Source organism: Homalodisca vitripennis, chromosome 4, assembly GCF_021130785.1.
Source record: "Homalodisca vitripennis isolate AUS2020 chromosome 4, UT_GWSS_2.1, whole genome shotgun sequence".
NCBI lineage: Eukaryota > Metazoa > Arthropoda > Insecta > Hemiptera > Cicadellidae > Homalodisca > Homalodisca vitripennis.
In genome coordinates, this window is record NC_060210.1 from 165,066,439 (window position 1) to 165,083,930 (window position 17,492).

The following is a 17,492-nucleotide window of genomic DNA, read 5'->3' on the forward strand; positions in this document are numbered from 1 at the left end:
AAAAGTAATATGGAAGAAACTAACAATTTAATGCTTCAGAAGTAATTAAATAAAAATGTTATTTCATATAAGAAAGCCACACCTTCTGGATCTAACAAATTTAGGTCAGTTCTGGTGATTCAGAATCTTGTTTTAGCTTGAGGTTCAATTAGCATTTAGTTTTCGTTCATGCATTTCTGGTTTCAGTTGGTTTTTCCACCCTTAACTCCCCAGTGTTTCTTTTTATATTTTTAAATACCATAAATTGTGTTGCTATAATGGTTATATATTAACTTCTTACAATATGTTACAATTTCTCTACAAACAACTGAAAACAATTAAATTATAGGGTAACTCTACAAATGCAGTTGTTGCAGATGACACAAATCTCATGCTAATACCATCCTTTTATGATCACATGCAGCAGGCTTATAAAGTTATCAAAATAGAATCCTTTTAACTATTCACTTTAATTGTGATATTGAGAAGCCCACAAGTATAAACTGGCTCAAATAGTAAACAATTAGAATGTTTAGCAACCATATCTAATACATTTTACAGTCACATTATTGGACGTCATATCAAAATAGAGAATGAATCCATGTACTGTAAAAGACTGATTTGTATAGGTAAGAGTATAGTAGTTATAACGGACAGAACCACACCAACTGAATTAACAAATAACATTTGCCATCTTATGGCCAGTACAGCTTAGGCTAGGCTTACATAGCCCACCCAACTACAACACTTGTGGCATGCTACTTTGTACTTATTGTACATTTAACAAAATATTTAGAATCTTACTATAAAACTGTACTAACTAAGGCAGTCAATACATATTTATTTAATACTATACTGTATAGTGAAAAATAATGTGAACATAAACCATTCCTTAGAATGGTTTACAGCAGTGAACATTGTGTTCTGTAATGTTGAAACTATCAGCTGATATAAATTATGTGATTGGTTAAAAAGCCAGCTGAATAAAACAAACAAAACTGTATTCATGATATGACTGATTGAGTTATGATGACAAATAACTGATTGAAATAGTTCTGACTGCAATCTATCAGCTATTGTATTGAACACTGTCTTCACTCAAACGTAGCTCAAACTCATTGTTCACATGAAACCATGTTGAAGGGTTAAACATTTTTTAAGCCATACAACCAATCAGCTTTGAGTTTCTCTCATTGAAGAACTCTGCTGATTAACCATTACACCAGTTTAAACAGTTTCTTTCAACACGTCAGCTGTGGACTGATACTACAAGGTTTCAAACGAGGCAACTCAAACAAGGTTTCCCTTCCCTTAGAGAACTATTTGAATATGGTTCAAGTAATCCATTGGTAATTCATTGTTAATGGATAATATTGAATAATCACTTTCTGACGGCTTTCTGTTACCTTTTCTTGCTGCAATGTGAGACAAAGCATTATTTTAACGGAGAGTAAAAATGCTAAAGAGCAGCCCTCTCCAGTGATTTTGAATGGCATGCCTATACTTTATTAAAGTTTTCCTCTACTTTTTGTTAACCTCACTAATGTTAATATAGTTCTCAGTATTCGTTATCATTTCTCCTGGTAGAAAGTCTGTCAGAAGAATGCCTTTCTGCTCCAAAAACAGTTGCCATAATTTTCCATGTTGAAGTTCTTGCTTGAACTTTTGTGGTTTTACATAGGAGATTGAATGATGCTGCTCATTGGGTTGTTGTTTAGTCCCTGGGATGTAATACGGTATTCATATTTCATCACTGCTCACAATGTGACTTAAAAACTCATCACCATCCTTGTGTTTGCACTCCAAACTGCTGTACACTTTATTCCATTATATTTTTCAATTAAAACATTAATTAAACTATAAATTAATAAAAATTAGTATTTCTATTATAAATAAAGCCTGTAAAGGACTTTCTAGAGGAAACACATGATTGAAAAACTTTCCGATCTACAGTAATTTCAGTAATGGATGAACTTACGTAAGGAGTTATTTGCATTACAATATTATAATAATCATAATCAAATACATTCTTTTTGTGATTTTTAGCTTTATCATGGTTCAGAGGTACCATTGAAGTGCAAGATGAAATGGAAGAAATGAAAGCAGAAAACGAACAAATAAAACTCGTGCCAAAAGTGACCTTAAAGGAAATGTTTATCAATCCCTCACTACGCATCCCTCTAATGATTGCAATGGTCATTATGATAGCTCAACAACTGTCCGGAATCAATGCGGTAAGTTATTACAATAATTTATGGAGCTTAACTAATGCTGAACTATACCAGTATATTCACACATAATTTTGATTAATGGACAAGGATAGAACTATTTCCCTCTGATGTAAACATTAACTTGGATATGAAGTTTGGCTTTGTTTATAAATATACATTTTTTTTACTTTAATTGCATTTTGTGTCTGATGTATTGCTTTATGATTCCATTTCTTATTATTGTGGACTCACTGCGCTCGCATATTTCTCAAAATTGTAGTCACAGAGCGAATGGTTCGATGAGTCATGTTAGTGCCTGGTGAATCAAGGTACAAAGTTCTGTTAAAGTATTTCCTATCGTTACAGTAATGAAATTTTCTTTAAATTACATTTAAGAGTATTAAGAGCACACATTTCAGAATAAAATATGTCTGTGTTTGATTCTTGTGTCTAAGCAATACAGATACCAATTTGATCTGTATCTGTCCATTTAATTTAGTGTGACTGAGTATCAAACATTCAAATATCTTCACACTCTTTCGCATTAACGAGTATAATTTTAATAGATGAACTAAGTAACAAATAAAAAAGCAATAAGCCACATAAAACTGAAAAATGGATTATTATTTATGATTTATCCAAAAAATAGATTATGTTTTCACCATAGCCAGCCAATCAATAGAGACAGGTCTAGCATAGCCATGGTGGTATCTGGATGTACCTCCATTCAGTCAGTACCCAGTCTAGTTAGTTTAAAGTTCATATCACATCCCATCCTCCTACACTGAAAGTTTAAAATGAGACCCTCAATTGAGTATGATGTGCCATACAATTGTTTTGTGCAACCACTTTATATCAAATGTGTGAAGTCTATGAAAACAATTTCAGTAGAAGCTCAGCTGACTTGTAATGACAGATTTGTGTTAGGAACTTGTTGAAATAAAATATTTTTATTGAGTTTACACCTTTACTGCAACACAAATTATGTACCAACTTTAGGACAGCTGTAATAGTAGTAAATTGTGTTAACCCGACTGTCAATGTGTTATTCTTCTTTACCTGTGATACTTGGAAAATTGCTTTTTTAAATTAGTATTTTTTACAATATAGTGTACTGTTTACTGTTTTCTGTTTTTATAAGTTTTTAATTTTGTTTTAGATTACTGTATTATATAAAACAAAATTATTATATATATATATTATATTATATGATGAATTATTATTCTCTTTTTGGTTATAATTAATTAAATTAGCTTCTAGTTGTTTTGTTTTAATGTATTACACTTTGATTCTGTTAAATTTATTTGAAATGTTATTATATATTTCACAATTTTAAAAATAAACATAACCTTATGTATTTTGTAAAGTACAAATATATATATATATACATGACAAAGTTAATCGCTTAATTTAATGTCATGTTTAAAAACTATTAACCCTACAACTGGCAGTCGCCTGATTATCAGTCGATATTAATGTTTCTGTAGTGGCAGTCGCCTGAAAATCAGTCGATTTGACACGTGCCCGTTTGACATCTGTTATAATCAATACACGAACTAAACTGCAATGATTCATATACCACTGGAATCAGAAATAGTTGCTGATTTGATCGATGTATTTTGTTTTGTTTTGTATGCCATGATTTAAGCATGACATATTGAAAACGAGAGTTGTTTGTAAACAGTCGGCCATTGTTGTTGTATTGTTACCCGGTCGCGTTACTCTTGTCCATCTAAAACGTAAGTTTATTAAATGAAATAAGTGTTTTTATGTAATAAGTGTGTTTATTTATGCGTATAAATTCTCTTAGATTGTGTTTTATCAGTTTATTTTGTGATGTTATGAAGAAATATATGTAAAAAGATATATTAGTGAGCTTTTGTATTCTAGGCTATGTGCAGTGTTGTGATAGTTTTAGTTAGCTTTAGGATCATTTTCATATGCGATGATCATGATATAAAGCTTCTTTATTTATTTTTATAGGCTTAATTTTAATGTATTTTATGAATTTTTCGAGTAATAATTAAGGTTTTGATGAATTTTATAACACAGTCGTATCCATAGCAAAGAATTTAGCCATATTGTACTTTCTTCAGTTTAGAGTATTTCATAATTGTTTTAATAAAAAAAAATGTAGTAAACTATACATTTTCTAAAACTATAAAAAATTTTCAACATTTTGGGTATTTTGGAAATATTTTTTTTTCACACAATATGTCTTTTATAGGTGCACCCCCACCACTTTTACATACCTTTTTTATTTTTTGAAAACAAACTTAGTAAAAAAGTGATAAATTTCTTATATATTGGGGTTTTTATTTTCATAAATAAAAAGTAAATTTTCTTGTGAAAACAATGATATATAACACATATAGGTTTATAATCAAATTATATTTTAAAAAAATTAAAAACCGATACTACTGCAAAACACCTCAAAATGGCCTGCCACTTGAGGACATTTCAACTGCCAGCTCGAGGGTTAACATCTTTTATCAATGCTGGTAGTTTTGTAAAAATAACTATAATATAGGTAAAATTGAAATGCAGCTAATTTATTTAACAATATTATAATAAATGTTGATTGCAGGCAATGTTCTTCTCTACCGAGATATTCAGGATGGCCAGTCTCAACGAGCGAGATGCTCAGTTGGCAACCCTGCTCATGGGAGCTGTGAATGTGTTAATGACACTAGTGTCTCTGGTAGTTGTGGAGAAAGCTGGGCGGAAAACTTTACTGCTTGTTGGTTTTGGAGGAATGTTCATTGACACAATTCTTCTAACACTTGGTCTTGTTTCTGTTGTAAGTATTTTTACACTTCATGTGTTAATCTTATTGTTGACGTCAATATCTTCATTATTTAAAAAGAAGTTATAAGTATGTATGTACAAATATATTACAAAACACATTACAGTACTGAATCGCTGTTGTAACATCAATGTGTATAATTATTTATGATACATTTCTGCAATTTATTCTAAACCTCTAACTGTACATCATTTTTATATTTGCTTAATTTATATTTAAAATGTATAAAAACATCAAATAAAATCTGAGAAAATGATCAAACAAATTAGGAATAATTTGTCAGTCTATATATTGTGATCTGATCTCTGCTTTGGTACCTCATATAGTATAAGTGCTTAAAGACTGCATCCAGAAAACCAAACTCAGTATTATAATTTTGCAGTGCTTAAAACTGAAATCTTTTACTATCACTGTTTTATCTTGTCTCCAAACTTCCTCACTTTGGAGCAATTTTGGAATTTTAAAGGTTTATTCATGCTTATGACATTTCCTTTTAATGATCCTCATGAAAAAGTACAGTAGAGAAAAGTAGATATTATGTAATTCTAGTACAAAATAGGAATAAATTAACCCTTTAATGACCAAAATTTTTTCAACAATTTTTGATGGCAAAAAAATGTATATAACCCAATTTAAAGAAATGTGTGAAAAAGACCATTCCAAAATAGCTATATTTCGTGTTTAAAGAAAAATCTCTTATTTCTGGTAATATTTTGGTTTATAGAAAACATGGAAATTTTAGTTTAGTTTTAGTTAGAAAATTTGCGATGTTAACTTTCTGGCAAACTAGATGATAAAGGTGCGCAGTGACATTTTGATTGGAAATTGTTGAGTGGGATGACTGATGAAGAGTGGGGTAGTCGGAGCTTTGGTCCCCATCTACAATGTATTGATTGTGAAAGGGCTAAAATGGCTGTTTAGCTGTTCATTCGAGGAGATAGATGGGTTCAAAAACTTTATGTGCTCATGAGAACTCCCATAGCAAGACTGGGAATCTGCCACTCTCAGATTAAACAATTCAAGATAGTAGATCTGGATGCTGAAAAGAATTCAAGGATTGATGGTATTAAAATCAAATTTATTGGTATTTTTACATGGAATGACTGTAATGAAAAATGAGTTGATTAAAAAGTATTTTGATACGTACAAAAATGAGTCACTTACAACTAGTCAGTTGACTTTAGTTCTTTGTTATTTGGTAACAAACAATATTATGCACATGAACTATAGAAAATTAACTATTATTTATAAACGGGGTAGTACACTGGTGTATATTACTTGTATAAAACTTATATGAATATTGTGCAACTACAACAGACATTTTACTAATAATTGTGCTGTATTGTTTAGTTTATATTGGTTATAGACGAACATTTCTGCTGTCGGTTATTAGCTGAAGGGTTACAATTATGTAGCTTAGCAAAGTTAAAGATTATAATTATAGTAAAAAAAATTAAATGTACATCTTCAAAGTATTTTGTAACATACATAATATGTGTATTGCAGAAAAACCATGCGTGGGTGTCATACTTCTGCATTGCTTTCGTACTTCTCTTTGTCATCATGTTTGCTGTTGGTCCTGGCTCAATTCCTTGGTTCCTTGTCAATGAATTGTTTAACCAATCAGCTCGTCCCACCGCCTGTAGTATTGCAGTCACTACTAACTGGACAGCAAACTTCTTTGTTGGTCTTGGCTTTCTACCTTTGAAGGTAAGATGAAGGTTATTAATGGTTTTATTATAATTTTAAGAAGTGCTATGAAGTTTTGACAGGATTCCAAACAAATTTATGAGTTGAACCAGGGCCGGATTTACCAGTTTGCCGCCTATAGGCTTAAGATAATTTGCCGCCCCAAAAAGGGGAGCACACCCCCCCCCCCCGCCAAAAGTGGGTCCGGCGGTCCGGCCCCCCCCCCCGGGAAAATTTGCATTTTTCAGGAACAAAATAGTAATTTGGATGGCGTTTTTAAAGCATTTCGTAACAGTTTTAATGTATTATAAATTTTTTTAATGTTTAGTCAAATAACGGGGAAATATCGCGACGCGGTGGTTAGGTTAGGTTATTTCACGTTATTTACCGACCGAGAAACACAAAATAACGTGAAATAACCTAACCTAACGCCGCGGCACGATGTTTTAGCTTGATCAACAATCGATATGTTCGTATTCGATTGTGCCGGTGGAACTATATGGAACTGCAGCCCAAATAACACACATTTTAGAAAATGTGTATTTTTTGCAGACTTACACTTACTTGGAATGTTGTTAAATATTTTCAAATCTTGGAAAATTGTTTAATTTAAATCAATCAAATGGTTTTGCAAGGTGAAATTAAAGTTGACAAAATTATTTGAATAACTGGTTTATTATAAGCATGAGTTGAAATATTTAAAAATAACGTTTGTACATTCTAATACAAGTTCATTGTGTGATTAACAGAACTAATTTATTGTATATACAGTAGGCTATTTACATTTTACAGAGCTTTCTTACGAGCCTTTTTAATTGAGAACTCTTTAATTAAATCTTCATAAGAGAGCTTCTTTGTTAAATTTGCTTCTATACATAGGAGGGAAAGTGAATTGAGCCTGTTTTCAGAAATGCTTGTCCGTAAGTAGTTTTTAACTCTTCGAAGGCAGGAAAAGCTACGTTCTCCCGCGCAATTAGTTGCAGGTATGCACAAACTAATTCGTACTGCTATGTCCAAGTTAGGGTAAACATCATGCAACGAGTTCTTTCTCAAAAAGGTAGAAATTCCTTCCAACGTTTTATCTGAGGGATTGTCCATTCCCACCGCACAGTGTTTTTGGAAGTGAATGCACTCTTCAATAAAATCGGAATCTAAGTCATTTTGATAAATTTGATGAAGTTTCGTTGCCTTGTTTCTTAGTTCCTCTTCTGTGATGTTGATGTCTGTTTTGCTGTCACACAATTGAGTCAGGAAGTAGAATTTATCTACAAAGTCACTATAGGCCACTTTTCTTCTCTTAAATTCACAAATAAAGGAGTCTAGAATTGGAAGAAATGTGTTAATTCTCAAGTCATCTCTGCCAGTCAGGTTGACTTCTTCACTCCGGGTTTCGTCTGGCCAGACTTTTCGCTTGGTTTGTCTGCTTGTGTCTTTTTCGTATGAATCGTATGTTTCAGTTTTGGTTATCTTCATACCCAATTCCTCGAAATAAGAAAAGTTGTTTCTTTCTGACACAAAATATTCCTCTAGAGAACCATACAAATCCCTGACTAACAAAACGTCAACGGTTCCACTTTGTATAGTTTTACTGACTTTGTGAATTCTATGGAGGGCAGTGCTCCAGAAGCATACCATAAATGCAGTCTCAAAACGTTCTAGATTCCGAGCGATTCCTTGAGCCTCACATCTGGTTGTAGCCTTTTCTGTTGGGTCTTTTGAAATTGTTGTCAAAGCCTTGTACACTTCGTCCCAAGACTCTCGCAAGCTCTGACATGCATCATCCCTAGCCGACCATCGTGTAGGACACACCCTTTTTATAGTCTTATTATTCTGATAAGAATCTTCCATTACACCTATCAGGCACTCCCATCGTTTTGTAGAAGATGTAAAAAAACACATAAAGTTCTTGAAGCAACATGAAGAATCTGCACGCTTCTTCACAAGATTCAGCAGCAGATGATCCGACCAGATTTAAAGAATGAGCCGCACACGGGATGAATAGAGCTAAAGGACTTTTGCTCTTTATCTTTGCCTGAAGACCATTGTAAGTCCCCGACATATTTGAGGCATTATCGTACGATTGGCCTCGGCAGTCATCAATGTTTATTTCCAGATTTCCTAGTTCTCTCATCACACTTTTAAACATACCCTCTGCGGTATGTCCAACTGACGGGATGAAGGTAAGAAATCGTTCACAGGGTACACCGTCATTTAAAACATACCTGACTGCAAGAACCAACTGGTCTACATGAGACATGTCTGGGGTTGAATCAACTATGAGAGAAAAATATTTTGACTGTTTCAATTCTTCACAAATTTCTTTTCTTACATTTTGAGCCATTAATTCAATGACTTCTTCACACGTTTGGGAAGAGAGATAGTTTGTATGACCACTTCCACAATTACCATATTTTTCAATGTGAGTAGCTAAAAAAGGGTCGAATTCGGAGATAAGCTCTAAAGCCATAAGAAAATTTCCATTTCTGTTTGATCCAAAGATTTCATCATCGCCTCTTAATGCAAGGCCTCTTGATGTCAAGGCCTTAACGGCCGCTATAACCCTGGCCAAAACCTTTTTCCAATAATTGGTTTCTTTGTCTAGCTGCTCAGTTAACATACTGCCAACACGTTTCAGAGCAATTTCTCGTGATTTTAGAGTAATGATTGCCGACTTGTGAATTGGTGAGTTTTCGTGATGACTGGCCCGACTTTCACCATTTTTCCAGTCGTTGAATCCGTCTTTACAATCAAACTGGGATTTCTCTTTGAAATTGAATGCCAAACAAGGGCCACAATAAACAGAACCCTTGCTTTTTGAGAATACCATCCACTTTCTGTCCTGAACCTCTCCATTTTTCAATGTTCGTTGAAACAGAGATTTGGATAAATATCGTTTTTGATCCTTGTATTCTCTGACGCTGTTTGAGAAATCCAGGTCGATATTTTGTTTGAACCCATTTTTTGCGATTGAATCTCGAGTTGCATCATTCAAAACCCAGAAAGCTGGATCTTCGCTGGAACAGCAGGGTGACAGCAGCTCCAACGAAAGGCTTTCAGTGGCGATCTCGTGAGGTATGATGATGTCTTCGTTTAAACTTGCTAGATTGGCTGGTGGATTTGAGCAGCTTGGCCCAGCTGAAACATTGTCATCCAGCTGGCCGGCCGTCTCGTCAACGGAATCGTCAAGTGCAGGTCCTTCAAGTACTGGTGCAATCTCTTGTTCTCCTGGCGTCTTAAAGAACAAATCTAGCCTTTTGGTTTGTTTCAATACACGTTCTTGTTCTTCGAGTTTCTTCTTCGCCCGTTTCTTGTACTCCGCACCGCTAAGCCTCTTCCGTCCATCACTCATTGTAGTTGTAGAGAAGCTAGTAGTAGCCTAAAATATAAAACTCTACGTTAGAACCGAATAGTCAGTTATTTGGGAGCGTAATCTGCGTAACTGCCATCCTAGGGGTCCTGGAGAAAACGAGATTTGAAAGCTCTTTTTATATGGGAAGAAGGAAGAAGGTCTGGAGGGCACACATATACCAGCCAAAAGGGGATCTGGAAAAATGTTGGACTTTTTTCTGTGAGAACGCAAGCAAATACATTGTATTACTTACATGAATTTTTATGAGATTTTTTCAATTTCTTTGAGTTTCACTCGCCAAAAAATTTTATTTTGTCTTAATAATGAGTTTTAGAGTACTTCTGTTCTTACTTATCTAAAACATATGTTAAATATGCCAAAATATCTGTAGTTTAAACAATTTTCCCTTAAAACTACCAAGTAACACTCATGATTTAGGGTACCTACCTAACATTCCATGATGTAGAGAGTAACACTCATGAGGTTTATAAGGAGTAATAAGTACAAGAGCAGCGGTAATAAGCAAGTAAAGTAATTATCCTAAATTTTAATTGGTTCATTGATAACACATACGACAATTGAGTATATTTTATTAAGGGGGTGCTCTAACACGCAGCTGACCATGAAAACAGGGCGTGGAATTCAAATGATCACTGCTCACAGAATTAAGTTATCCTAAATTTTAGAGTATTGGTGTATTCCTCAAATGGTGATCTAGGATTGCCGTTTTTTAAATGTTGAAAATATTAAATAATATAGTGTAGGGGACTTGGCAAAAAGTCCAAAAATTAGTGATTTTTAACCGCCCGTTGAAGGCTAAACAGATTTTTTGAGAGGAAATTAAAAAATCGAGAACCCTAGATTGATTAGTTGTCAATAGATTTCCGTAAAAAAATATTACTTTTTATGAGCACATTTTGTGAGCACTGTTGGAATATGATCATTTGAATTCGACAAGCCTGCAAACGTGAAATTAACATTGCGCTTATGGGAGCCGACCGGCCAAAGGTTGCTAAAACCGCAATGGTGAATCGCCCCCTTAAAATTAAAGTTATTAAAAATTGTATATATTGGGACCTCGAAAGGACAGTTGATTTGACAACGACCCACATGTTATTGCAATGGTTACTTGTTAGCTAAAATTTTCCATTCACTCCACTCTTACATCTAAGTCTCATTCAGATTCAATCATACTTACAATTGATTGTTGACTTTAACATTGAACTAGCTGAATACAACAAGTCAACGACTTATATAACACCGTAACCGGCGTAACCGTGCCGCCGTGTGCACAACACTAACATCAACTGACAGCGCAGTGTAGTCACTGTAGACTGTAGTGTAGTGTAATCTGTGGATGTGTGAGTCGTGAGTCAGAGGGTGCGTCTGTCGGTCCGTGACAGCGTCAGGTGACTATCAGCTGAGCGCCAGTGTTGGAGAGGTGGGGAGGGGCAGGGGAGCGGAGAGCTGTCGCGCCAGCCATCCAGGGCTGCCGGCTGCCAGGGGGTGTTGCCAATGTAAATCGGTAGATCGCCGCTCGTTGCGCGAAGGAACAAGGCGTTCGTACATATTTTGTAGTAATACATACAACGAAATAGGAAATTAAAGTGTATGTGTTTCCTAAAAGCTCTATTTATATAACACAAACTTAAACTCGTATAAGGAAAATAATATTGTATTTCACAAATATTTCATTTTAATATTTTAATTTTTTTTCAAATCTGCCGCCCCTTAATTTTGCCGCTCTAGGCTGCAGCCTACTTAGCCTATTTAGAAATACAGCCCTGAGTTGAACAGAGAAACAGAATTCATAAACATAGATTAGCCTTTAATATCAGATTAGGAACATTATGTCAAACTTATATCATGTTCCAAACTTATATCATATATATTATATTATGTTCCTGTTGAACATAATCTAAACATTGTCTTGTACAATACATTCTTATGATATACTCTGGCAAGGTATCGTAGTAGTGTCGACAGGGGAAGTTGTATATTGTGAATACAAAAGTGGGCTTGTTCAGATTGTTGCTACTTTTTATGTATTTCATTATGAGTAAGACACTATGCAACATAATATAAATTTATTTTCAATCATATGTGGTACCTAACTATTATTATCAAACTCTTATGTAGGCCTATATACACTCATTTTTCATCATTATGTGCATATTGGCTTTTTGTTTTATAATTTTAGTATGGTTCCATGTAAGTATATAAAAAAGTTTGCTTTTCTTAAACTAGATGAAATATGACACAAAATGACTATCTAAGAATTATATTTTTCTCACAATAACTTCATTTTATAAGCATGGTACCCTACAAATTTTAAAAATTGTTTTCTACAAATTTATCACAATATTTTATTAAAATTTATTTTTTGCTTACTTCAGATGCAACTAGAATTCTGTTTAATTTTTTTATTACAAAATATGTAATATCATGTACATGTTATTGCTCTTTATTTGGATTTGTATTAAATTAAGAAAACCTTCCATGAAACTCAAGATACAGACTGTCTTTTATCACTTTAAAAAATTATAACCACTTCTAGAGGAGGCCATCCTGTTATTTCTGATAACTGAAAAGGTGAAAAACCCTGAATATTTGATGATTTTGTTTCGCTATGGTAAATATGGAAATATCATTTAGACACTGTGTGTCAAGACAAATTTTATTGCATTTAATTAAGTAGGACACTAAAATTTACACCTAAGTCAAAATTAACTAGTTTTATATAATGAGCAGCTTATAATTCAGGTTTTATAGTCTGTCAACAAAAATTTGAATATCGTTCAGTTTTACTAAACATTTATCATTGTTATTAATTATTTTAAAAATCATAGAAATTCCTATCAGTAATAATGCATATGATGTTTGTTGCAGGTCATTATGGAAGGATATGTTTTCCTTATTTTTGTTGTTCTTCAGGGGATTTTCTCATTTTTCATCTGGAAAAAAGTACCGGAGACCAAAAACAGAACCATTGAAGAAATTTCAGCAATGTTTAGGCAAATTTCTTATCAGTAAAATGTTATCTGTTACCAAAGAAGAATTCAAAATGCTTTTTGTCTTGTTGTAAATAATATTTATTTATAGCATAGATCTCATCAATAACTATTGTTTTAAAACAAATCAGAAAATCCAAGTTTGTATTAACATTCCCAAAACAAAACAACACTATCTAATTTATTTTTGATATTTAATTAGAAATCAGAAATGGCAGATTAATATGAAATGCATAATATCATATTTAACACTGTCCACTATTTGTAAAAAAATATTAAACTTCACATGTGTTTTTATTTCTATATTATTTGTTTACACTTTATATTATATTATTATATTCATGAATATCAGTACATTTTTTGAATTAAATTTAATGTATAATTTTAAACTAACTCGTATAAAAATAAAAAATAATCCAAACATATTTTTTTTTCCTGAGCACCACGAATAATGTTTTCAAAACACATTAGTCATTTTATACATGTAAAAATTAAAGTGTTAAGAAAGATTTATAAAAATTGTAATATTAAGTATTAACTATTTCTATAATTTAAATAAATAATGGTACTAACTAGAAATCATTGAAAATTTGTAAAGTGGTATTTAGAAGGAGTTTTCCAGCAAAATGTCAATAATATAATATACAGATAATGAGTTTTTAAACATGATTAGTTCTGATACTTTGTTACAATACGCTTTTCAGGTTCACTTTAATGTCAAGACAATCCATAAATATTTACATCACTGAAATGAGTTGTATTTATTATAATATTGTTAATTAGTACGTTGTATGTAACAGTAATAATTAGTGAAAATGACTGAAAACCTTACTGAGAACGAAACTCTTTATTATGATAAGAGTGGATGGATATCATGTCTATGTAAGAGAGGTAATCACTCTGTGGCTGTAACAGCTAGGGTTGTAGATGGATGCTCTCTATTCGCTTTTTGTAATATTGCATAGTATGATTATGTACCACGGCAAATTTTCCACAAACTAATTCAATTTATCATGATAGTTCATCAAGAAATATTTATATACTTTACAATGCATTTGTTTATGGTGGATAAGTTTTACTACGATTATTGTTATAAGTTTTAAAATATATCCTGAATAAACTAAATTGATGGTCTTAAATATTAAGCATAAAAATAATCCATATGTTGTGTTTGCTACTCTAATTATTTTGTTTTAGTAAATGCTTTTTAAAGAACATGGTGGATACTCTGCTCAAACATAATATTTATGTCTTAATAAATAAAAATGATGATAGAAAGTTCTAGATGTACAACAACTGACTTATGTTTAGGTTTAAAAGTCCTTATTAAATTTGTCACTTTGTAATTAGGGAAGGGCATACATTTGTAAAAATATTGTATTTTTTAGTTGACTAACATATTTGAATATTGTTAATTAATTAAAGAGCCAAATGTAATAATAATGCAACTCATAGGTACCTAAGTCCAACACAAAGAGTAAATTGGAATTAATTTATTGGACAAAACCTAACTAGCTTGGAACTCTAGGTAGCTTTAACATTTTCTTGTTTGAAGTTTCCTTAACTATATCTACGATCTATAGTGCAACTCAGTTTCAATCATAACAATCTGTTTGTAAGGCTTCACAATTATAAGGAACTGAATTTCACATATAATATTGCTATAATGAAGATCAACTTTAAGACTTAAATTTTAAAATTTGCAAACTTTAAATTTGTTTGAATTGACCCCATTTTAAAGAAGTATATCTCAGCCAGCAAATAACGGTGATCTATAAAACATTTGTCATAACAAGTTATGCAATAAACCTCAGTAAGTCACTAGTTTAGGCTGCTGTTAGTGTACCTGCTGATTCAAATACAATAAATTCTGTGGTTTTGCGCTTACTCCCGCCGCCTTGAATCTGTAGAAAAGTCAAAAACTGCCATTTAAACGTAGTTAATTGAAAGTAATAAAATAAGTCATTATATTAATTTATTTTTCTGATAACTTTGGATCATCATATATTAGTGCAGGACAGAGTACGATGAGGCTTATTTGTATATTAAAATACATGACTGCTTTCCATGTATACAAATACATGTAGAACAAGTATTTTTAGATGTCTATTTTTGTAGAATTACTAAATAAAATGTTAGAAAAACAAATATTTTATATATTTGTTAAAACTGTTAAATTTATATAATATTAAGGAAATAACAGATGTCACAGAAAAATATTTTACCTGTCATATCAATGGTTTATAATTCAATTTACTAGGAAAGAAGCTCTTAGTAAATAAAAGTTTTAGTTCCAACTAAAATAAATATAGAATTGAATGAGGTGTCAGATTACTGAAATTACTTGTGCCCACTAAAAATTAAGTAGATGTTAAATAGATATTAGATAGGTGTTAAATGATATTATAATTCTTTATGGTGTATATATTTCTTATAAAACCTGTACTGTTGATGCAGTGTTGTAGTTAAGATTTTATTTTTGTGGTTGTTACTGTAAAGTGAGCAAACTGTTAACTTGATAGTAATTATATTTAGTTATTCATCATTGTAAGTTGTCATGCAAATGTAAGACATGCAAAAGTGTAGTTAGTTTGAAATTAAACTAGTTTTAGTGCAGCATTTTCTCTTAATTTATTTTGATATTTTACAAATAAAGTGTACAAATTGTGTTTTTTTATTTTGCTGTGCATTTTTATTTTAACCTTTTTCGTCTAGTAAATATGTTACAATCAGAATGCTTTATTTTTGGAAATAGCATATAGAGTTCGTGTTAATAAACAATATAATAATTAACATACAAGGAACATATAGTAATTGAGCACAAACAATGTTTGATAGTCATTTAAATTTTTGTTGTTGTATTGAGCCAGAAACTCATTTATCGTGAAAATTGATCCCTCTGCAAGCCATTTTCACAGGTCTTCAGCTCATTAACATTATATGTCTGCAGTTTCATAGGACAATCATTGATTGAAGAGCATATAAAGGTTTTTTCAAACAGAGCAGTTCTGTGAGATGGAATAATAAAGTCCTCTGCATTTTGTGTAAACCAATTTTTGAAGTGACTACTTCTTTTGGCGGGCTAAGGATGTATGTTTTGCATTGGGGGAAAACTTTTGTTTTGCGTCACGGAACATAATGTCACGCTTGTTTGCTCTGTAGCCTCTAGGGGTGGGACTATCGCAGCAATCTTGATTTCAGGGAGGGTTAGATATAAAAAAGGATTAAAAGTAAATTGGTTTTGATGTTTTCTAGTTAACAAAGCCCTAGTCTAATTTAATCCTGGGAGAAAATGAGTCTTTCTGTTGATTATGATTATAACCTTTACTGAATTACATTGGACCTTACCTTACATTCACTTAAAAAAATAAATTAGGAAAAAACACATTTTAATACAAAATTTGCTGAAGAATCTACTATAACTATTATTAACAATATTATTATAAACCCATAATTTCATTTTTAGACTTTAACGACAATGACAATGAAGTAATTATTTCGGAAATACTAGTTTGTAGTGAAAATGATACTGACCAAATTGTAGAAACTAATATAAACGATAATAATGAAAATGTATAAATATTTCTTTCTTTAATCTTTAGAAGTTTATTATATGAATCTTGAATATAAAAATGGAGAAGTGTGTCCGTTGGAAATAAATAAATTAAAAAATAAATAGAAGTCAGTGATCACTGTAATTATATGAATTGTAGAAAATATTATAAAAATATGTTTAAAATTATTAGAAAATATAAAAATGTTTATGTTAAAGAATTGAGTCTCTCATATTATTTTACAATATAAAAAATAGCCATTTAATAATTGGCAAACATAATTTTTCTAGATACATATTCACAGCCTGTTATAAGAAGTAGTCACTTCTGTTGGTCAGTCCCACGACTGCCTTTCCATTTCTTTAAAATTTCAGTACTTTTTTTAATTGCCAATGAGCTTGCCTTGTTGCCGCAATCAAGAAAATACATCAAAAAGTTTATAATTATGTCCATTGCAATTTACTTTGTTCTTAGTATGTTTTGTTCAATCCATAGTTGATTTTGTTTTGTTTCCTGATCAAGAAAATATAATATCAAAGATCAAAGAAACGTACTTCTGTCAAAAGAGAACTAATATGGGTTATATATTAGTCTTTAAATTTATAGTAAAAGTGTTTAATATTTTAGAACATTTAGAACTGAAATTGGTGCATTGATTCAAAAGAACAGTCCAGCGAAATTTCATCTAGCATAGTTTTTGTCAACTGCTTCAAAAGGAGCCTTCAGAATCAAATTCTGACCTAGTTTATATTTATGGCCATTTCCTTTGTTAGATAGTAACATAGTCTTTTATATCTAATACTTGATAAAAAAAGTACATCTAAAAGTACATTTGTAACAGATCAATATTGGTTAAATTTAAATTCAAATGGTTCGCGCTGAGAACGGTAAGTG

At 31.8% G+C, this 17,492-nt stretch overlaps 1 protein-coding gene across 2 annotated transcripts in view; it reads left to right on the top strand.

Annotated features, from left to right (window-relative positions):
- The window catches only part of LOC124360526 (solute carrier family 2, facilitated glucose transporter member 1-like), an 81,918-nt gene extending 68,498 nt beyond the window's left edge, over positions 1-13,420 (top strand). For both annotated transcript variants that reach the window (XM_046814225.1, XM_046814226.1), the window contains exons 7-10: positions 2,026-2,213; positions 4,777-4,989; positions 6,502-6,705; positions 12,923-13,420. In XM_046814225.1, the coding sequence (XP_046670181.1) occupies positions 2,026-2,213; positions 4,777-4,989; positions 6,502-6,705; positions 12,923-13,066 (749 nt within the window). In that variant the 3' untranslated portion in view covers positions 13,067-13,420. The remainder of the gene's footprint in view (positions 1-2,025; positions 2,214-4,776; positions 4,990-6,501; positions 6,706-12,922) is intronic.
- The last annotated feature ends 4,072 nt before the right edge of the window (positions 13,421-17,492 follow it).